General features: G+C 46.1%; 2 protein-coding genes across 2 annotated transcripts in view; one reads left to right on the top strand and one right to left on the bottom strand.

Moving 5' to 3' along the window:
• LOC135918962 (uncharacterized) overlaps window positions 1-22,689 on the bottom strand; it is a 128,920-nt gene that overhangs the window by 90,176 nt on the left and 16,055 nt on the right. The gene's annotated exons all lie outside the window — the stretch shown is intronic.
• The window catches only part of LOC135918963 (uncharacterized), an 84,213-nt gene that overhangs the window by 51,345 nt on the left and 10,179 nt on the right, over window positions 1-22,689 (top strand). The window contains exons 2-12 of the mRNA XM_070523194.1: window positions 5,811-5,949; window positions 8,221-8,283; window positions 8,474-8,535; window positions 10,416-10,542; window positions 12,236-12,353; window positions 13,488-13,669; window positions 14,383-14,666; window positions 15,962-16,037; window positions 18,406-18,678; window positions 21,275-21,429; window positions 22,305-22,374. Coding sequence (XP_070379295.1) covers window positions 10,426-10,542; window positions 12,236-12,353; window positions 13,488-13,669; window positions 14,383-14,666; window positions 15,962-16,037; window positions 18,406-18,678; window positions 21,275-21,429; window positions 22,305-22,374 — 1,275 coding nt within the window. The 5' untranslated portion in view covers window positions 5,811-5,949; window positions 8,221-8,283; window positions 8,474-8,535; window positions 10,416-10,425. The remainder of the gene's footprint in view (window positions 1-5,810; window positions 5,950-8,220; window positions 8,284-8,473; window positions 8,536-10,415; window positions 10,543-12,235; window positions 12,354-13,487; window positions 13,670-14,382; window positions 14,667-15,961; window positions 16,038-18,405; window positions 18,679-21,274; window positions 21,430-22,304; window positions 22,375-22,689) is intronic.

Here is a 22,689-nt window from a genome sequence, read left to right on the forward strand (position 1 = left end):
TTGTGAGTCGCTCAAGGTGATCGCTGTGCCCTTGCATGTGGCGATGCCGAGGACGATGGCCACTACTTCTGCCGTTTCTGGATTTCTGAATGGTATGGTGGCAGCGGCCAGCTCATTTTCTTGGTTGTTGGTCACGCTAATCACGTATGCTCTTCTACCTGGGTACTTTGCTGCATCTGTATATCTCGTGTTGGGGTTCTTTAAGTATTTCTTGCTTGGCGCTCGAACTCTTGCTTGTCTTCTGTCTTTGGGGTGAATTGCACGCATGTTGCGAGGTATTGGAGCGACTGGTATAGGGTCTCAGAGAAGTGCCGGTAATCGGATTTTCGCGTCTGGGTCCGCAACGAAGTTTTCGCTGTATGCGAGTTCCCGAAGTACTGCTCTGCCTGTTTGAGTCAGCTTAAGGCGTTATAACCAGCTGGCCCTGTGCGCTTCACTCATTTCTTCCCAGGTATGAGGTCAACTTTGAGAAGTGTCGTGGTTGAGGTCGTACTGGGAAGTCCTACTGTGCTCTTGATTAGTTTTCTGGTGATGAAGTTGAGTTTTTCAAGCTCAGCTTTCTTTTGGAATAGATATGGGGTGCAATATGTGATCCGGCTTATAAGGAGGGCTTGGTTTATTTGGATGGTTTCTTGCTCTTTAAGTCCTCTTCTTTGGTTGGTGATGCGCCTAATGAGATGAGTGACTTCTGTTAGTTTCTTCTGTTAAGGTCTTCGCAAGTGTAGCTGCGCCAGAACTGTCCGTATGTGTTGTGAGGCCACGGACGCGGAGGGAGCCATCTCACTAGAACTTGTTCAAAATTACTCCTCTATCTTCTATCTGTTCAAATTGTGATCAAACTGCCAGTATAAGGACAATGAGATCTAACCTTGAACTTCCATCTCTTTCATATCGTCGTAAACTCTTCAAGTTATTTTTATTTCATAAGCTATTTTATCATTTTTTGTACTTTACAAGCGAAACTCAACCTGCTAGACAACAAAGCCCTCTCAGAAGAAAAGATCCTTGGGCCATGGCATATGCGTTCTTGCATGCAAAAGACCGCAAAAGCCCTTATGCGTTCCTTGGCGAACACTGGACTGTATGAACGCTTGTGACAGGGGAGATTTCTCTGCGACTGACTGTGAATGACTGACTAATATTTTTCTTTTCTCTCCTTTTCTGTTCTTCCCTTTTCCCCTCCCCAAATGTAGGGTAGCCAACCGTGCACGTCCTTCGTTAACCTCTCTACCTTTCCCTTTTCGTTTTTTTCTCTCTCTATCTTCGCTCAATGACCAACTGATATCTCCACTGCAACTATATCGCACCGCATTGGTCACCTTTATAAAATAAGTGAAAGCGAAAAACGTCAGCCACCCGTATGTAGCACGAAACCACAAAGGAAACCCCTGCAGGTTTCCCAGATAGAAAACTTCGCAGTCGAAGAAAGTTTTGCCTTGGTTCGGGTATCGAACCCGGGCCTTTCCGGTGCGGTCGCTCTACGATCTTAGCTGACGAGGAGGCTAGCAGATTGAAGCGCGAGTTAATAGCTTGAAGCACACAGACACAGAATATGGCAAATCAGCGCTGCAGAAGCCTGCATATAGTGGAGGAAAGTTCTTGAAATGGAAGATGCTCATTCAACCGTGTGTAACACGATGCCTGGACCATAACATTTTTTTTTCTTAAACTGTGGAGATTTCTTTCTAAGAAACTCGTAAAGGTCGCCTTTATAGCTTCGTTTTACATTTAGGTGGATGCAAAGTTTGCCTTTCATAGGTTAATAGGCGATGGGACCGGAAGTTTCTTGTGATCGTAGGCTCACTGCTGCTAAAGAGCGTGCAAAAGCGTCCATGTTAACGCGGTTGGGAAACTTGGTATTTCCGTCAAGGTACCGCGACACACGAAAGCACTTACAACACGTCGCCATCGGTCGGACAAGGGACTTTCGTTTTGGACTTCATCTTCACCCCAAGTGGCTTTGCGAAAATCTCAAAAGGAAACTTAAGAGAAAGAAATAAGTTGAGCCTGATGAATAAGTTACCCTTCTAAAATACAAAAAAAATGGACTCTTACTGGGACAGGAGGTCCGGTAAGCCGGAAAAGAAGCAAAAGCGAATGACTTGGTGGCGACGCCACCTTGAAGCACCAGTTTACCGTGACGTCGTAGATGTAGGCGGTATCTGCTGGGGCCTAGAATTAGCTTAGCCAGACTAGATTGCATACTAAAAGAGGCAAAGACGGGACTTGGCAAGTTTCAAGAACTTCTACTGCGCCTCAACGGCATAAATAGGAGAGAAATATACTATGAAATATGTGACGTCACACTGATGTGCTCATGGTCACACTCATTGCGCTAAGTTCGCAAAAGAAAGATTTTTTTTTATCTCGTAATAATCAGCGTATTACACCGAAATTAACGAAAGTGGAGCTTTGAGAGAATACTTAGTTAGTGCTTCTCTTTAGTGTCTCCTTCAATAACGGAAAACGGACCCGACATGACCTGATCAAAGGTCAGCGCCATAGATATCTACCGAGCTCTCGGTGGGTTGTTTGCCATCATTATTCACTTTCTCTCGCGTGAAAAGACAGAAGCAGGAAGCAAACGAAGCGCGATGAAACGATGAAGTCACGCGTCGGCAGTGAACCGCGAGTCGCCCTCTCTCACTTTCTCGGGCGAGTGGCGATGTTTCCGCCTAATCAGCTCGCTCATAACGACCGCGCTGCCGCCTAACGACTCTGCGAGTCTCTTTTCCTCTAATGGAGCAATCGGGGAAACCATTGCCCCAGCGCGGAGAAAAACTCTTCTGCGCCTCTTGTTTTCCTGGGCTGTTGTGGCGTGTATTTTAGAGCTTGAAATACGTCGCTGGGGTCGTTTTGTGTGCTAATATCTGTCTTTAATCGAATCTAGACCGACCACAGTTCAAAGCCGAACCCCGAGATTCCAAAGATCAGAACAAAAGAAAGTTGAGGGCGACGCGATATGGACCATTGTTGTTCGGTTATGAGAAGGGTTCTCAGGAATCGATCGTCCTAGTTTTCAGGAGTGAACCGGCAACCACAGTGCAATGTGTTTGCCAACTGGCAAACACATTGCACTGTGGGAGCGGCTTGGGGGACGGCTGGGGAATGGCTTAGTGACATGCCTGGGGAACGGCTTAGTGGTTGTTAAAGATTAAATGCTTCATTACATTGAAGTGTTAGATATGATTACGTACATTATGTTACATTATTGTCACTATGTAAATTACTTTGACAATCAATGTCTGTTGGTTTTATTGATTTCACTTATTAGTATAGTTCACGTTTTGCGATCCGTTCCAGTAGGACAGCGCGGACCTCAGCCGTTTGAGCAGCATAGCCACGACGAGCGGTTTCGTCGGGCTCAAACTCGGCTAGGATAAGAAACTTTTTGCGGCGAGGCATTTTGGCCCGAAAGAGTCCCGTAGAGCGACGCGGAGACCCAGAGCGAAGGACCGAGCGTGACGACTTACAGAGTCCCGACCCCACTTGTATACAAACGCCGAGGGTGTCTAGCATCAATCAGATATCTAGACGCCTAGGGATAACGTCGACATCAACAGTCGCTGCTTCTAGAGGAACCCCGGCGCGCTTTTCTGAGAAGCCGTGAGCGACAAGCGCCAAGCGATAAGTTATCGCACACTGTTTCACCGGCACATCGAACACTACCTGGCGTTCGACAACTATAGCTGCTTCTCGAATAAGGTCAGACAGATGGCAGGAAAAAACCGGGCTACATTCAACAAGAACGCTGTGCATTAAAAACTTTCATCAAACGCAAGTTGACCAAACAATAGTAAACAACAACAACCACGGAAATTTGGCAGTTTCGCCAAAGGCGGCGAAACACTGACAGCAATAGCAATATTTATCGCCCAGCTTGGACTACTCGGGCGGTGCTCTCAACTACGAGTATAAGGAAGCGCGACATGTCTGCGCAACGCAGCGTGCAAGGCAACTGCTGCTGGGCAGAAGCGCCCCGGCCGATATATTCTCGCAAGGTTGGCGTGATAAGGAGCGCCGTCGCCGGCACTGCAGAGGACGCACCTCGATGGTGCACGAGATGAGGCCGACGGGAAGCCGTCGGCGTTAGTTCGCGCCCAGTGACACGTCAGGTAACGTTAGCTTGTCGTTTCACTGCATGCTCCGCTCTATAGTGCACTGCATAGCTCAACAGGAACGCTCTTGTGCTTATAGTGTAGTGCGCCCAACGGTGCCCTGGCTCCGCCATCGAAGCGATTGAGCGCATACAGCACTGACGGTGCGTCGACTTCGCTTAGTCCTTTTTTTACATTCAAACTACCAAGCACGCTCCCTCGCGCCCATTGTCGAAGGTAATCTGCGGAGGGTGCAAAGGTTAAATGTTGGGCGAGCCAATGTGGCTTGTCGCTTTATGTGCGCCATTTTCGCTCATAAAACAATTGAGGTCGCGCAATCTCAAGTGTCGGAAACGCGTTAAAGCGAGAGGCAGCCCAAAGCGTTGGCTTTCTGTGACCGGCGCTCTTCATCACGCCAGCATTGCGAGAGCGAGCGTTTGCGGTCATCGGGTGAGATACGCTCACATTCGTTTTCACGCGCGTGACGCCATGTTTGCTCATTTAATTGGCAAGCGCATATTTACGACAATTTACGCGGGTTATGAACATGCGAACATTAGTTCATGTCTAACCTATTTCATCGTTATTAAGGCATCGCCTTTCGGCCGAAACTGCAATGTTCCTTTCCGCGCACACAAAGATCGATTACACGCTTTATTATTATTATATTATTATTGTTGTTGTTGTTGTGATTATATTATTATTATTATTATTATTATTATTATTATTATTATTATTATTATTATTATTATTATTATTATTATTATTATTATTATTATTATTATTATTATTATTATTATTATTATTATTATTATTATTATTATTATTATTATTATTATTATTATTATTATTCAGCCCTCGCAATACAGCCACTGATCCACCGCTGCGGGCGTCTGTCTTATGTTGTACGGTGATTGCGACTATGTCGGATCTGTGTGTGGTTGTGCGTGGGTACACTACAAGGGGTGTCCCAGCTAACTATAACCAGAGTTTAAAAATATGCAAATGCCACGTAGCTGGATAGAACCAAGGTAATGAAGTTTGCCGTCGCTTGCAAACTTCATTACTCAGACTAAATTTCATACTCAACTTCATACTCAGACTAAATTTTTTATTCTACCTAATTGCATAAATCGTCCTAACTTATTAATGAACTCAAATATCATGCAATTACATAGATTAAAAGTGCAAATGAGAATATTGTAGAGCAACGTGAAAAAAATCCCGCTACAGCTTTGTGTTGCTCAATACGTGCTGCATAAAAGAGTTTTTCCAGGCATGAAAGAAGGCCACGAGTACGCGCGAAGTGCCTCGAGCGGTCAGTCACGCTGCAGTTCTGCGTGTATTCGCAGGCTTCTTTCACGCTCGGAAAAACATGTTTATGTGGCACGTTATTGAGCAAGAGAAAGCTGTATCGGGAGTATCGGAAGTTTTTCATGTCGCTGTACAAATTTCTCATTGATACTTTTCATCCAATTATAATATTTGGGAAGTTGATTAGTTATTTAAAATTAATTATTTAATCGTCTAATTAGGCTGACTGAGAAAATAATGATCTGAGTATCTCCAAGCGACGGCAAACATGTTTTCAAAACTCTGGCCAAAGTTAGCTGGGACACCCTGTGTATGTGCGATGTGTGGGATCTCCCAAGAAGCTGCGATCCATACTCGCCAAGCACATCACATCGGCACCGGGTTACGTGTTCCGCGCAGCCGGGGCCTGGCGGCCGGCGGCTGGTGCGGCGGCCCGTGGTCGTCGCCCCCCGCGAGTCCGCTCTGGCTGGACGGGTCCACGGCGAGGCGCTGCAGGGCGGACGCGGCGCCGGCAGCAGCGACACTCGTGCTGGCCATCGTAAGTGCCCGCACCAATACGCACTCCTAAGCTGCAGTGAGTTTTGTAGACAACAGAGTTTTAGAATGACTGAAAACAGTGTAAGCGGCGACGGAACTTTCCGTTTCCCAACATTCCGGCTATACGTGCCGGATGGGGGTTGCGGCTGCACTAGCCGAGACTGAACGATTATCGAGAAAAGAGGTACGCGCTACCTTTCCAAAATAAACAATATTCGAGCGATATTTCACGGCTGCAGTAGCGAATCCGAGCACAATAAACTATGGTGCGCAATCGCATCCGCGGGTTCGCACTTCAGCCGCAGGAGAAATTAAGATAGGGAAGCTCGGCCTCGCCTGTTGCAACTGCGTACGTGTTTATCGTCGATAAGTTCCTTGACTCCTGTACAGAACTTCGTGTTCATGCTGACTGTACTTTGTGGTGCACTCGCGACGCGTTCTGCGAGAATGTTTTTGAGAATATCCTTTCTTTTTCTTTTTTTGTCAAGCGACGAGGAGTAGGTGGTGCCGCTTAAGGCTCTCCTATACTACTACACCGCGTCAATAAAAGAAAGCAGAACACTGCTAGCCTCAGAACGTAGCGTTGTGCGCAAAGCCTCCGAGAAGAAGTACGCTTTTTTTGTACGATCAGCTAAGGTTGAAGACACGGTTAAAATTTGTTAAAAATAAATACTGAGGTTTTACGGCTTATGACCACGACCTCATTACGAGGCACACCGTAGTTTGGCACTTCGGATTAAATTTGACCGCCTGGGGTTCTTTAAGGTGCGCCTGAATCTAAGTACGCGAACGTTTTTGCATTTCGTCCTAATTGAAATTCACGACACGGTACATATTACGATTGCACCAAGTGTTCCTCAGCACGTGCGATGGTATCAAAAAGAAATTAGAACGGTCGAGAGTGGGAAACCGAAACACTTTTCTCGTGCTGAGTAAACCAGAGTTGAACAGGGATGTACAACGGGAGCACTTCAGTAGTCACGCATATCATAACGTGAACGAGAAGAAGGCGAACCGACGAGCCCAATTTTTTTGTTAAATACAATCGAGCCAACAGATAATGAAGCTAAGGGAAGCAAAGCGGAAGTCATGTGCAGTTTTAAATGAAGCGTAGAAGTGATAAACTGAAGGAAAATGAAAATGGACGAAAAAAACAACTCGATGTCAGAACAATCTAGGAACACCTAGGCGACTGCGTTTCAACAAAGCACTGGAATGCTCACGTCCTTTTGCTCTGTTTCTTTCTTTTCTATTTCTCTTTGCAAGCGTCGTGCAAGTAGACATTTCGAAAATTCCACAGTCATATAATTATATACTAGCGCTGCCATTTCTTAAAACATTCGCTTTTAATTGTGCGCTTTTCATTCGCTTAAGACATTTTACCTCACAGTTTAACTATTTGCATTTTAACTGCCCCTGTGAACACATGTCTGACGTGAAGAGCACAAATGCGTTTTTTGAAATAAAATTAAGTGTAGTCTCATAGCGGAATCGCGACTGTCCGCCTCCATCCCCGCAGGTGAACCGCGTGTGTCGCAGCTGTGCTCAAGCAAAAGTCGCAGTGTGCGTCGATATTCTCTGCAATGTGTATGCACTTTATCTTCTGCACCACAGTTGCTCGCGCAACTACGCGACCACACATAGGGTTGAACGTAGGGTCAACACAAAGGACGCGTAGGGTTTTTCGACCGCCGCGTGGGACGTTCACAAATTACGACTAGCACTGCCCCACCCCCTCAATATCAGAAAAGCCTGCCTCCCCGGAAGCAGTGACGTCACAGCTCGTGCCTCGACATCACTCACGTCCCATGCAGCACATAGGCAATGAGAGCTCCGTGAATCACGTGAAGCGGGCGAAACCACCGTGAATCGCGGTGCACCCGAAATGTGCTGCAACCACTCCGGTTAACAATCGCATACAAGAAAAAAAGGAATCACTCAAGGGTTATAATTATTCGCATGAAAGCACATGGAAACAGACCGGAGCTAAATGCCATGGCTTGAAAGTGTTCCAATTTGTTGTATTATGTCGAAAAAGCAGGAATATTTATATACTTGAAGATTCTTAGCGTCACATGAAAATGGAACTATTTCCTTTGAAATAAAATTAATTTTCTTCTGTGTTTAGAGAAAGTTTATTACTTCATTGATTATTGAACTCCAGTAATAATACAATGCGCTGTACACTAGGTATATGACGTAAAAGATGTAATTCCGATGCACTGTAATTCCGCAACAATCACGTAACAGTTACTTCTATCTTTCATCGCAGCGAAGCAACAGCGTACCACGGCTTAAGATCCGCACGGCCAGGAGATCTCCACATTCTCCAAGGGTGAGCATTTACGTGCAGTCAATACCAGTCGCCTTAGTTTGAAAAGAGCTGTGCCAGTTCGCATGACGTAGAAAAATTTTGTTTTCGTATTTCCACTATGTCGGCGTGCCCCACACCTTATAGTTTAAGCGTATTTATAGAGTTGAAGCACAGGTGAAAACGTGGCTAGTCTGGCTTTTTTTTTTTTCAGAACTATGAATCCAGTCGGGACTCGTCTGAATCCGCCAGCAGCACCTGTTCAACAAGAAGAAGGTAGCCGGATTGTTCTGCACATTTTAAACCTTTACATCTACATCCTACGGCCTAAAGTATTTTCGTTACTAAACAGGTTAGGCCGTCTTCACGACTGCGCCTTCACGACTTTGTGGGGTTATTTATTTATTCATACTTGCAGCTAATGTTACTTACAGTATACTACGTTCTCAAACGTAACAACTTTAACCACAGCTTACATTGAATCATCAGATCATCTTTCATTAGCGCTCTAGATGATTACGTTTGTTTCTCATTCTTTTCATCTGTCAATAAGAATTTGTGTACTACACCTGCGCCAATAATTTTGTAATTTTATGTGATACGTTATTGCAGTTAGTATTCATGTATGCCTGTATCGTTTGCATTGCATTATATTGATAACTTATTTGTATTATTGTTGCTTGTGTACCCTGCCCCTTATGTAATTCCGCCGTGGGGTCTTTAAGGGAATGAAATGAATCGAATGCACGAACCTCAGTTAGCACACACTCATACTTACATACTTGGGGGAAAGAAAGGGAAAAGGCAGGGATGGTAATCAGGAATGCTACCCTACGCTGGGGGAAGGAGTCATCGCAAAAACACATTTTCAAGCTTATACCAGTTCTTTCTTCATGTTCCTGCCCGTATTCACAAAACTTGTCTTACGTGAGCACGTTTCTGAGCAGCCGTCATTGGTGCGTTCACGGTGGTGATCGACGCAACGAGACGATTGCCGCGATGGCGGAAAATCGCGCATTTCGTAATGACTTCTGAATATGGGTCCTGTTCTTTCGATATCCGTACGCTCACATCATTTACCGCTCTACTGCATCCCATTTCATCTTTAACAGCGACATATGCACTTGTTAGAAAATATTGTGCGAACAAAATTAATCACTCATAACGTTTCAAGATTAGCTCCTCAAAATGTACAAGTATGTTACGCGTCTCACGCTGGGCACAAAGTATACGAAACTAATGGCTTCACAGTCCGCCACAAAATTTTGTAATAGCTCACCTGTTATCGTCAAACACGCTTCACCCCAACGGAAAGAACCAGAACTAGTTTAATAAGGGCTCACTCGCACCACGAGCGATCCGACACCGATTTCGGCTTGCCGACTGTCGGCAACAGCGTTTTCCAGCTTCGTGTGAGCGCCTCCGTCACACTGTGCCGACGCCGACAATCTGCCGACCGTGGGCGGAGAGCTCGGCGTCGGTACAGTGTGGCAGAGGCACCGACACGAAGGTAAAATACGCTCTCGCCGACAGTCGGCAGACTGAAATTGGTGTCGGATCGGCCTAGTGTGAGTGAGGCTTAAGAGCAACGCAAGCGTTATATAAGATCGTTTCACTAAAGAGGTACTTTAGCTACTTACGTGTATTTTCATGTTTGTTATAAATGAAATAATATAGCATAAAGAGAGAAAAGAAAAGGAGAAGGAACGGATGTCAGTCGTAAAACCGTCTGGCTAGCTAACATACGCTAGGGGGAAAATATAGAAAGAACAGAGAAGAGGTGAGAGGACGCGGTGAATGCGTGCAAGAGTGCAGCGTTGGAAGCTAAGCCCTCGTTTGGTGACCAAAGGACGCACAACATCAGCATAATACGCGCAATATAACACTGGCAAATCTCCTGCACACACTGGCATGAACACTTATCACACCGCTACAGACTGCAAGAATCCACAGGTACGCTGATACAAATGGCTAAGCAGGCTCAACTAGCAGTCACGCTAAAGTAACTTTTATTTTTATTTGTTTTTTTGGGGGGGAGGGGGGCGGAACGCGGAAACACGGGACGCCGGTTGTGCTACTTTTGTTGCCAAAAAAATGTCTACCAACCAGTCCAAGTCGCAAGTGTCCTGTGGAATCTGTGAATCTGTTTCGTACAGAAACAGGGCTATGAGGTCGGAGTGGGCAAGCACGACTACCAGATCTCATCAGCCGCCCTCGGAGACGAACAGGAAGGAGTTCGAGCCAACAGCCAACCCGGCAGCGACGACCAGCGGCTATGCCATGGTAGGCGAAACACGACGTGAAATGCACGCTTCGGCAAACAATGCGACTGCTGAATGCCTCGTCTCGTAAAGGCATCATGGGCCACATGTCACTGCTCAATATGAAATGATGTTTCAGGATCTGTGCAGCTCACGCTTATACTTTTTCTTTATTTAGTTCGAGGTGATTTTTTTTTACTTTTTTTTCTTGAAATCGCGTGGAACACATGACAAAATTCAATCTGTTCACGTGGATTCCCTGAAAAGGCGGGCATTAGAAGTACTAAAAATAGCAATACGCAATTGCCTGATTGAAAGACAACCTTTCAAAGATAAACTTTTACAGAGAAGCTGTATATGTCTAGGAAACCGAGATTCTTTCGCGTCCGTCGACAGAAAACTATCATCATCAATGGCTCATACTCCCGTAAGACAGAGCCTACAGGCATTCAGCAAAGTGAAACGAACAGTGCATACATTCTTTGGAATCAGGCATACAACATGCATAACAGCATACGTTCAAATAAAGACCAAGCTCGAAACAAGCATCCAAATCACATAACTGATGAAAAGGCGCTCATGATAGCAATGGGAAGCACGTAGCGCTCCCCGCATACGTTTCCCGGTATAAAGATTACTCTTGCGCGAGCGTCCGCGGTGATGCCAGCTTGCGATGTCCCTAGTCTTTCGTGTATAAAATAACCAGCCTGGCAACCGACTTCCGTGTTATCGCAGCACCACTATGGATGGCGGCGTGCTGTTATCAAGGTTAGCATTACTGCCATTCCTGCCATTACTCTAAAATAGCACTACTACCATTACTGTAAAGCCATAAAGCATCGCGTACCCCCCTCAGCAGTTGTAGGGGTCTTTTTCAACAGCTTTGCTGGACATCCACTTTCGCAGGGCCGGGATGGCGAGTTTCTTTTTTTTTGTGATTATTAACGTTAATATAAATGTTCCAATTGCGAAATTGAAGCCGAGCCGAGGTGAAATAACGCCTGCTTGGCAGAAATTCTGACTCACCCCTTCGGGGTACCTGTCCTTAAGATGTGCTGCATTTGCGTTCCAGCAAACAGCTTCGCGAAAGCCCCACTTCAGCATGGTCTGGATGCAATCATCTGCAACGCATATGCGTTTTTTCGCAGAACTATGGGACGACATATATCGGAAGTGGTGCTTCCACTTGTATTTCTGCTATGCGGACATTACTTTTTGGAAGTGAGAGGTGTTTACTTAACGTTTCCGGCTAGCGAACCAGCCTTCGTCAGACTGCAGACTACGTACTCTGCACTCTGACGAAGGCTGGTCCGCCAGCCGGAAACGTTAAGTAAACACGTCTCACATACAAACAGTTCGTCGACTCCTACCTGTGCGCGTGTGTGTGTGTATATATATATATATATATATATATATATATATATATATATATATATATATATATGTTTGTGTGTGTGTGTGTGTGTGCTAACAATTAGTTTCTTTGTTCATTGTTAGTTCTGAAACTTCAATTCCAAAACGATGTACTCCTACTGCACATTTCGATGGTATTGGCGATTGATTGATTGATTGATTGATTGATTGATTGATTGATTGATTGATTGATTGGTTGGTTGATTGATTGATTGATTGATTGATTGATTGATTGATTGATTGATTGATTGATTGATTGATTGATTGATTGATTGATTGATTGATTGTGCGCCTGCTCGCAGCCCTCTGTGTACTACCTGAGGCGTCGACTACTGCGGCACCACTCGTCGCAAACGGAGGAAGATCCCTGCACAGAAACCGACTCAACGCAGGGAAGCTGTGGCTCTCCCTTACAGAAATGTGAGCCTCTCGAAACGAAGTGCCGCAATGTTTCCGAGCCATTCAACCTCGCCTTCTGGCATGCGCAACCAACCTCACTATTCGCTATTTGCGGGTTCTTTTTGGGAGAGGGTCAGAGAAGGCATGCTGACACAATTTTCTTTTATGCGTGTTATTTCCCCGGCTTCTATTCTTTCTCCAAGTCTAGTTTTCTTTGTTTCTTTTTTTTCTATAACGTTTGTTTCTGAAAAGATTGGAGTGCAACCACAATCTCTGCAGTGGAGCCACTAATCGCTTTGTGTACGTGGTAGTTATGCTATCTTAATCTCTCATTTATGCACCTACCCGTATGTCCTACGTATTTCTTTCCACGGGACAGCGTGACCGAATAGACAACATCCTCAATACAGTTTTTTTTACAAAGCAGTTTTTATGCTCTATGGAGCAGGAGTGCGGCTTCCTTGCTGTTTTGTTTCATTTGAACATATTGAGGAAATTTTTTAGCAGCAGAAAGTAGGGTAAATTATGTTAGTGTGCTTTCTCTGACCCTCTCCCAAAACGAACTCGATTTTTCGACCCACAGATAATACAACACGTGCTCGTGACGCAAGTCAATGTTGTAGCTTGACGAGAGAGCTGAATGTGTCACGTTATGTTAGTCTTATTTACCTTCTTAGATTCTTTGACTGTCAAGGTATATATATATGCAAACATGTCAAAAAAATGAAATCAGATGTAAGTCAGCGCCGTGTTCGTTCTTTCTTCGTCTTGCGTACCGTCAATTTTGCGCTGTCCCCATACTTTCGCGCCATGACCCAACTAGCCCACACCACAACCCTAGCGAATGGAATACGGACATTAAAAATGTAATATTCGATAATATTCGACATCTAATATCCCCACACCCATAATGCGAACGCGATCGGGTCGGGTTGGGTCAGCTTGAACTCGGCCCACTCACGTCGAGTTCATGTGCACGAACTTCATGAATTATACCAACTCGCACAAGTTCACAGCCTCACACGGGCTTGGATAAAGCGAGGCATATTGATCGACCTTAACGCCGCACCCAATGCGTGGCCGAACGGTGATCGGCCTCGACGTCTCTCGTTACACGGGCGGGTGTTGGATCGGGCCGCGGCTGTCGTTTCGCAGATCAGCCGAGCCCTCCTCAGGCGAGGAGACGAACAAGCAGTTTCGCGGCAGCCGACGCCGTCTGCCGGGAACCGCGCACCTCGGACCTCGACTCGAGCCTCGTGAGCAGCAGCAGCGGCTCGGGGGCAGTGGCGCCAGGGGTCGCCTTCCATCGCTTCGCAGCGCCCGCGCACACGGACAAGGTGAGCCGCTCGAGCGCTACTGCGCGGAAATTAAATTGACGGAGCCGCACTGAAGGGAAATAAGAAGCCACGCTGGAATTGGTATACTATGCTTTGCGGATACTAGGAACGCCAGTCTCACCTCCACCGAGGCCTTCGTTAAGGCAGAAAAGGCGCGATAACAAATGAAGGGCTTTAGACTACAATTTAGCCCGAAGAATTAGGTTGGCCCGAGCAGATGCCGTGAAAGTTCACGATGCCGCGGCGAGCTGGTGAAGGAACTTCAAGGCGGCGTCGCCACCCGTCATCCCTTCTATCCTGGCCTCTACTCTCGCTGCAAGGGTGGCTTTTTATATTTTTGTACGTGGAAGTATGTGCGATGACGTCATTGAGGGCGCCATATTGTTGTACGTCCAGCACGGTTACGCGCTTTCTCGATCCGCCGGTCTTTGAAAGCACAGCGGAAGCTGTGCAAACATCAACAACGTTATTATTTGCGCTGGTCATCCCGCGAGGGCCAGGTCTAGCCAATGCGCGCGAACAAGACCATGACGTATACGGCGTTCCGTGGATACTTACTATTTATAGACTTTATTTAGTAACAGAGCTCAACTTAGGTACATTTAACTTCAGTTTCCCATTGCTTTGCTCTTGGAGCTTTGCAGCACCAACTATGGACTCAACACGACGCACTCGAATGTTCTTTTTTCTGTCCGCGTCTCCTCTTCGCGCAGGCTCCGAGCCCCATCAGGGGCGCTTCGGCGGCGCCCCATTGCCACAGCAGCGAAGCCGGCGACGGAGCTGCGCAGTGCGGCGGCGACACGGGCTACGGCGAGACCTCGTCGTCCGAGGAGCAGGAGTCAAGCTGGAGTCGCTCGACGGAGTCGTCGGCGGCCCCGTCCTCTTCGTCGTCGCCATCCGGCGACACGGCGTCCGGAGCGCTGGCCTCGGTGTCGGACGACCAGGACGAGACCCAGGCCGAAGACGACGACGAGGACGACGGCGAGGTGGACCTCAGGTCAGCGGAGGAATCTCGATGTTACGCTGAAATGTCTACGCGCAGACTGTTCCGACTTCCTTTGCCGACAACGGCGATAACTTATGGGCCTTGAACGGCCATGACATATACGCACGTGAAGTGGGTCCAACGAGTCGGCGCAATATACGAAAGTTACGATGACTTCCGCCTGCTGCCGCGACACAGGCCTACCATCAAGGCTGTGAACGGGCATTTCGAATACGAACGTGCATGTGGTCTCATCCTACTGCCAATCATCATCATCACTTCCCATACAGCTGCTTGTCTTGCCTTACCACTGAGCAGAGTAGCAGGTCAGAGGAGTGTTAATTACAAGGCAACTTCTTGGTGTCTGCTCAATAAACTGTCCTCTCTTGCACGTCAATCGTGCAGCAAATTGATTGGTTAACCGTAGGACTACAAATCTACAAAACCCATATACTATTAAAAGAATGCTTAGGGACCTGCTTACCGCCGCTTAGTATCGTCTGTCTGCTCCATTTCCGGAAAGACTGACAGACATCATAAGAAGTAAATAACAATAATTTTCTCACGTGCAGCTGGCCTAAATTAACAATTACATACCTTGTACTTAACATGGAATTTATAGTATGGAAAGTAGGGCTTCGTATGCACAACAAACTATATACGGTAAGCATATGTCGAAACAGAAGCTTGGTGCGATACATTTTGAGCTGTTATGAAATGTATGGTGTGCTTCTGAAAAAAAGTGAAAATCAAGGTGGCACGTACTTATTACTACTTTTTAGACTGAAATATTGATAGAACAGTGACGCTCATTAGTTGTGTGACTACATCGAGTTAGCGCCTGCTATTATATTGTAATTAGTGTACTACGCGCATTACCTGTTTCTTTGTATAAGCGGACCCAGTTTTCTAACCCCTTAAAACACAATTACGCAAAAGATGACGTGCACAATTCAGTTTTTTTTTTTTCTTTAAAATTGTAACCCACGACGCAAAGATTTATAATTTCGTTCAACATTAGTGGCCCGTACCCACTCTGGGGGATGTGCTCTCTTGTGCTTAACCTCAAGTTATGTTAATTAACCTTTTTTCTTTTTCGATCTAATAGGATGGATAAATATAAATACCGTATTGTACATGCAGTCTCGCTTGTGTGGCTTCTTCTTTAGCGTGTGTGTGTCTAGATACCCAGTATTTCGCTACGGTTCTCCGAAATTTCAACGTCGTAATTTACTGCGCAATATTTTTTATCGCGCGTCACTTGAATTCCGACTGCTGTCCGATGCATTTCCTCCTCCTCCGTGCAGCAAACTGGAGACCCGTACCCAGGCTGCGCCCTTCGAGTGGCCGCCAACGACCATTTCGCATGCACCGACAGGAGAGGTGAGATTGCCGGACTGCGTATATAGTGTTCTTCCGATGCCTGCCTCCTTCACAGTATGACTTATACGGCGAATAGTTTCAAGTTATAGAAGCCAAGGCTGCAGGTTACAGACAAGGCTGGGTACTGAAAGAGGCGACAGTGAGAAGAAAATATTCTGAACACGGCGCTGCCTCCTGTTCCCATCGTCCTCTTCCACTTGCCCTGTGTTATGATGTCGTCGTCGCTGTTTCATGCGAGCTCGCCCGTCGATAGTGGAATTAGAGTTACAGTACAGGGCGCTTAGTGACAGTCTCATGTCTCGAGACGCAGTTTTTCGTTACATTATGGTTCTGTAAGATTTAATGCGGCAGTGTACAAGTTAATCAATGGCTCGTAGTAGGCCTCAGAATGAGCTCGTTCAGACTTAACTCCTGGGCATTTGAGTTAACCGTACGCGCTCCGTACTGCTATGCTGCGTATCGCGACGTGCAGCACTCGCGTCTGACGGATCGATGAAACTAATCAGCGACAAGACGAGCAGGTAACGACGCCGGAGTCAAACCAGCTAATTCATTCTATCGTAAAACTAAGGCAACAGTAGTTGCATACAACCGCTAGACTACCACTCAAACAGGGGATTCGTCCTGCATACCGGCTGTGCTTTCGCTAATATAGGTAAACAGACGCGCTGTTTTATAGAAATGAGAGCAGAGGCTCCAATATTCTCAGCACTTGCACTTCGTCAGTATTCGCAATTCGCTTTCTTTTTCCTTCCTGAGCAAGAGTTCATTATTTCTATAGGCTCTCTAAAGTTCAAACTTCGCAACTATTTATTTATTTATTTATTTATTTATTTATTTATTTATTTATTTATACTTACTTCAGACCACACATAACGTGCTCCAAGCAGGACGGGCATCTTTTTTTTTTTAACAAATCACATTGAGTATATGGGTGCACATACATAGTACGTACTACGTTTATACGTAGATTGCAAAATGCAGCTACTAGTAAAGAGAACATGGTGATATTTATATAAATGGAAGGCGCTTCGGAGGTATAAATTTTCCTGGCGCAAGAAATAACCAAGGAGGTTTTACGAAAAATTAATAATTTTTTTAAACCTCCTTGGAAATAACGCACTTAGCGTTTTATTAATCAATCTATAGCATGTTCTTTAAGCGTTATGAGGTTACACTCGCGGGCTCCTGATTTAAAGCAGAAGTTCACGCATCTGACGAATTAAGGGAAGACAATGCTGTTGAGTAATCGGCATGCATAACATTATCATTAAGGGTAATACAATTCGGAAGATAATTAATATAAAGAACGATTAACAAATCGTTTAAAATAGAACCATCAGATACACCAGTGCTGCCAACTACAGACTCTCATCATATTCAGGAAATACTAAACATTTTTTCTGAATACAACAGGTAACTTTGCAGCTTTTAAAGCTAGTATATTTATACCGCATTACAAAATTTTAAAAGGCGCCGTGATTTATCATATCAAAGGCTTTCATGAAACTGAAAAAATAAATAGAGCCAATAAACCTCAACCAACTCTTAGTCGTAAATTTACCAAGAATTTTTTTTTGCTTATTCATTACAAATTGTTTAGTTGCGAAGAATGCAAACATACTGGAGGCTCCTTCCATTGGCTGGAAATAACAGTTTGATTCGCCCGATTAGAAGGCTTTGCTTGCGTCAAATTACCTTCATGCGGCTTGGTCTGTACATTCGATGTTTCACCTATGCAAGGGAAACATATTGATGAGTAACTCGGATTTACCGCAGCAGACGCAGAGCAGCCACCAATAGTCTGTCAATGAAGAACGTCACCTATAGGGTATCCTCGAGCGTTACGGCGGTATCCGAGGGTTACGAGTTCTACACGCTACAACACCCCCCCTTCTTCATCTCAACTGCAAGAATATCAGCTATGTGCTCGCCCATCCACGCTGCAGTATATCTCAAAACGTCAGGCCTATCACTCCCATTTCATCACTTGTTGCCGATGTCCACGGTTTTTTGAATTTGAACTAGTTCTTTCAAGTTTATTTACATTTCTCCAAGTTTCTTTGACGTAGCTGCTGTTATAAAAATTTGAAGATTCATCCCCAATACACACGTACGACACTATGTATATAGTCAATAAGTTGTTCATGTTTGCATCTTGTTAAGCTTGGGCATCTCTCTTGTCAGGCATGCTCTTGAGCAATGCGACAAGCAATATCTTCTCGAGTTTCATTTGAGTGCCCGGCATGTCCCCGCATGCACAATGTCTTGCACTGTTAAGCAAACTGAGCCATAGTTAACCTCCTTGCCTTTATCTTATCACTGTTGCTCTCTCTCCTTCCTCAAGCTACGCGCCATGTCTTCCCAGGGGGAATTAGAGCAGGAGAGCGAGCCAGGAACGAGCGGGCAAATGACGTCCACGGAAGAGCAGCTCCAGTCGCTGGACACGGAGGACGTATCCCAAATGACGGCAGCCAGCGAGGACCCAGCAGACGACACCCTGGAGCAGGAACCAGCTGAAGACCAATCCGAAGCCGAAGCTCAAGCCATGCAACCTGCCGAACCACCCCTGCCACCGGCACCCCAGTTCCTCAGGCCCACGATAGAGATCGACAGGAGTGACATCCTCCATACGGCCAAGGTGAACGCGTCTCCTTCTGGCTTATCACTTGGCTGCTTACGTTTTTTGCTTATATGTCAATCGCTTATGCTTCAATTTGTCTGCGGGACCGCGAGACGTAGTCAAATTATCCGAAAAGTTGAATTAGCAAGCGGCTGAGAAATGAATGTATTCAAATCTTTTTCAAGATCCCTGAGATTATTTCCCTCGACGGACAGCGACGTGCAATAACCACGCGATGCCGTGCTAAACGGACGAAGCAGACTGCTGAATATGGAGGTGTGACACGACACAAAGCAAGAGGGAAACGTATGGCTTCCCGGGCGGAAGAGGCGTCGGCCACTAAAAGACCACAAAACATCTTCACGCCTATGGAAGCAGTTGCGCCGTGTGGTAAATTTCTTATGTTTCAAAGCTTTTGGTAACAGCTGCGCGCATGAGAGGGCGCCAGTGTGGGCCGAATAAACCACAAGCGACATGCTTTCTCGTTCGAACTAAACTAGTTTTCCTTCTACAGCAATGTGATTTCCCGCCTGGACTTTCTAGTGCGGTCGAATGAACGGGAGTCGATTACTGTGTTAGTCCTGAGCTAGAAAATGGGAGTTAAATAACAGGTTTTGTACGTCCGGTCCGTATGTGTGTGCCACAAGGTGCACAACTTTGCCATTGAAGTCAACTGCTTCTCAGAGTAGAAGGGAATACCGGAGGTCATCAACAGTTTTTTTTTTCTTTAACGATACGCTCGGGACTAATGGGGAGGAGGTGGTGTCGCGGTGCGCCGTGGCTGAAGGAGTGAAGAGGAGTCGGGTGTCAAGGAAGAGCGCAGAGGATACAAGTCGTGGCTCCGAACGTATTCGCTCAGTGATGCCGCTACGTATAGAGCGTAGTCGGTCGGGGGTCGTTACGAGGATGAGAGCCAACTGGAAACATTGCTTCTATCTCTCGGCGAACAATTCGCACAAGTCTCTCGCACGTGGATGGCCTGGTTCGCGGAAATAATTTCCCATTTCAAAACAAGTGAACAGATGCCCGATGCGGCGGCTCTTAGTTCTTCAAAGCGCCGGCATTCGTAAATAATATCGTAGATGGTGAAAATGTCCTAGTGCACCAGACCGTAAATTGTACCGTCTACTACGCCTCATGGGTCGAAAAATCCGATCCCCGGCGCTATCTAAAAACTGAACGTCCAATGTACAGTTCCAAAATTCAATGGCACCAAAATTGACGGGAGCCGCGCCCATGACATTTGGTGGGAGTCGAATCCACGACTTGTCGTGTTAATTAAGGCGAAGTTAATTCAGATTTAGGTAATTAAGGCACTCGAACACACAACCTTTGGTGGGACCAAAATTAAATGGTACCAAAATTGACGGTGCCACCAGTGATGGTTGAACCCACGACCTGTGGTGCTACTTAAGGCGAAGTTGATTAAGACCCAATTAATTAGGATATCGTTCATTAAGGCACTAGAACCCACGATCTTTGGTGGGAGAAAACAAGTAATAGAAAGTAACAACGGATTCGAATGCAAATGTTAAGTATTTTAATTAATGTCTCGTGAGAACGCAGGCTGTCACCTTCATCCTCTATAGCATACGCTAAAGTGACTGTCAACTTCTTTCTGGCATCTCCTCGTCCACGTTGCGGCAAAAAGCGAGGTAATCTAGGATATACGCTACGTATCACTTGTTTGATGCCCGGGGCACCATTGACCCAGACTCTCTCTTCGCGACCCACTAAAGGCTAAAAGGCTTGCTGAGCAGGACATGGGCGAGCTTTTGTTTGCATTGTTCCCAGCTCGTGATTTGTTTTCTTCGTGTGTCTGAAACCAGGCCCACGCCGTTCCTTTCAAGTACGAAACTATGCTGGTTTATGTAATGGTCTTGGCCCACTTGCTGCGTGCGCTGATATGATAGCACATTTGAAGCCATTCATCTACGTTAAGATTATCAATCCCGTAAAAGATACCATGGTTGCGAGGCTTAGACAAGACAAGACAACTGTCAATATGTTAGCTGGTTCCAGTCTGCATGGCAAGCAGGCAAAGACCGCTTGCAGCGGCATCCCTCTGGAGGGCTGCCGTGCAGCACGCGTAAACGTGATGCCAAGGTAACGTGCAGCTGTCCTATGCAGAAATAGGCAGAAAATATGAAGCTATCTAAAAGTACATTATGACTGAACTTGAACTAAATGCCTCAAAATGGTGGCTCGGTGTTTCCCTACACGAGATAATCTTTTCTCAGACAGCCTAGTGAAGTATGGGCTCATAACCAACTCTGTGCTATGTGCTCTCTCTCCCTCTCCCCCTTCCCCATCTTTAATCTCCCCCATCCCTCTCCCATGTGCAGGGTAGCAAACCGGTTAAGCCAGACTGGTTAACCTCCCTACCTTTCCTTCTCCACTTTTTCCTTCCTTCCTTCCATAACCAACTCTAGCCTGTTCTTCCAAGAACTTCGGAACTTGTTAAAAGCTTATTTCTCTTTTTCATTAGTCTTGCCACGGCTTTTAGTAGCGTTTATCAGCATTGGATCGTCCAAACCTCGATCAGTACGAAAAGATAAAATTTCGCAGACTGCCTAAATTCTTACGTCAGTGTGCCGCACTTTCGCCTGCGCAGCCCGAGATCGACGAAGGGGACTTCGGCGTGGGTCCCTCGTACACCAAGATGACCGAGGCCGAGTTCGTGGCTCGGCTAAGCATCCACGAAGCTGCCCGTACCGGGGACCTCCACGTCATCAAGCTCTTGCTCAAAAGCGATCCCAAGAGAATGGAGTGAGTACATGTAGCGTTGTCTGTTTCAACACATTTCAGGGGCTTATCTTGAGTTCCTTCCAGAACAACACTGAGTTCAGAGTCAGTGATAGCGGACGCCAAGCTGATTCCTATGGGCCCAGAAATGTGAAACGCTACTTACGACGGCAAGGTGAATTCGGTCTAATGGTTTCAACGCAGCCCTGCACAATAAACACGTGAACAGCGCCCACTCTTAATTGAACATCCCTTAGAAATGTGCATAGAAGCAGGCCGGCTCACGTGACCAAGTCATCATAATATGCAACGACGTTATAGCGAAAGTATGCAGTTAAGACGCCAGTAAATTCAGAACTGCCCTTGCGTACGATAAGTACTGTGAACCACAAAAAGTTGAGCTTGTTGATAAGGATTCATCGTGAAAGAAAGTAAGGCGCGCAGAGACTGCCACAAGAGAAATAGACAGAATAAGCACCGACAGTGCAGTCTCGACAGTGCAAAGAAAGATTAGATGGCGATACTCCACTTAACTACCTTTTATGTTCCATTAATCTCTGATTAACACAACCTATATGTCCTACGTGGAAGTGGTCGCAACTGAAAGACGCACTATATACCACACTATCACGGCAGTCCGTGAATTTTTTCGTGTGTTTCATGAAACAAACGTCCGTCCGCCTTTTGTCTTCTACCTGCTCATTCTTTCTTTGCACGGTGGCACAAATCTTTCCTAGCTTGTCGACACGCTATTTCTCGCCAAAGTTTGTTTGTTTGTTTGTTTGTTTGTACGGATGCCACAATCTGGTGTCAGACCTAATGGCGCGTTCCTTGATGCTGTTAAGTAGCTTTCTTTCATTGCGAACGCCGAGCGAGGTTTGCTTTCCACGCTATTGCAGAACTGTCGACGAACGCGGCTGGACGCCCATTCACCTAGCAGCAGCAAACGGACACGCAGAGGTTGTGCGGGTGAGTGGTTTGCCGCTTCCGCGTGCCCAGCGATGCCGGATACTGGTGTGACGTATGCGCACCCTTTAGATATAGCGGAGTCTGTTAGCACGCTAGCCTTACATTCCTTGCAATTCGTACTTTACCATTTCATGCGCCTTTCCTATCCCTTTTACGCAGGCGGGTGTCGTGCTCCTTTCGGAGGCCAGTTTTCGGCCTGTCTCTGACATTTATTCATGTTTTTCAATTCTATTGTAGTACACTCTAAATAAAAAAGTTCACTACCTTTGGGTTGTATTTTGTTCCCAAACAACAATCATCATCTGTCTTTCCTTA

Source organism: Dermacentor albipictus, chromosome 8, assembly GCF_038994185.2.
Source record: "Dermacentor albipictus isolate Rhodes 1998 colony chromosome 8, USDA_Dalb.pri_finalv2, whole genome shotgun sequence".
NCBI classification, from domain to species: Eukaryota; Metazoa; Arthropoda; class Arachnida; order Ixodida; family Ixodidae; genus Dermacentor; species Dermacentor albipictus.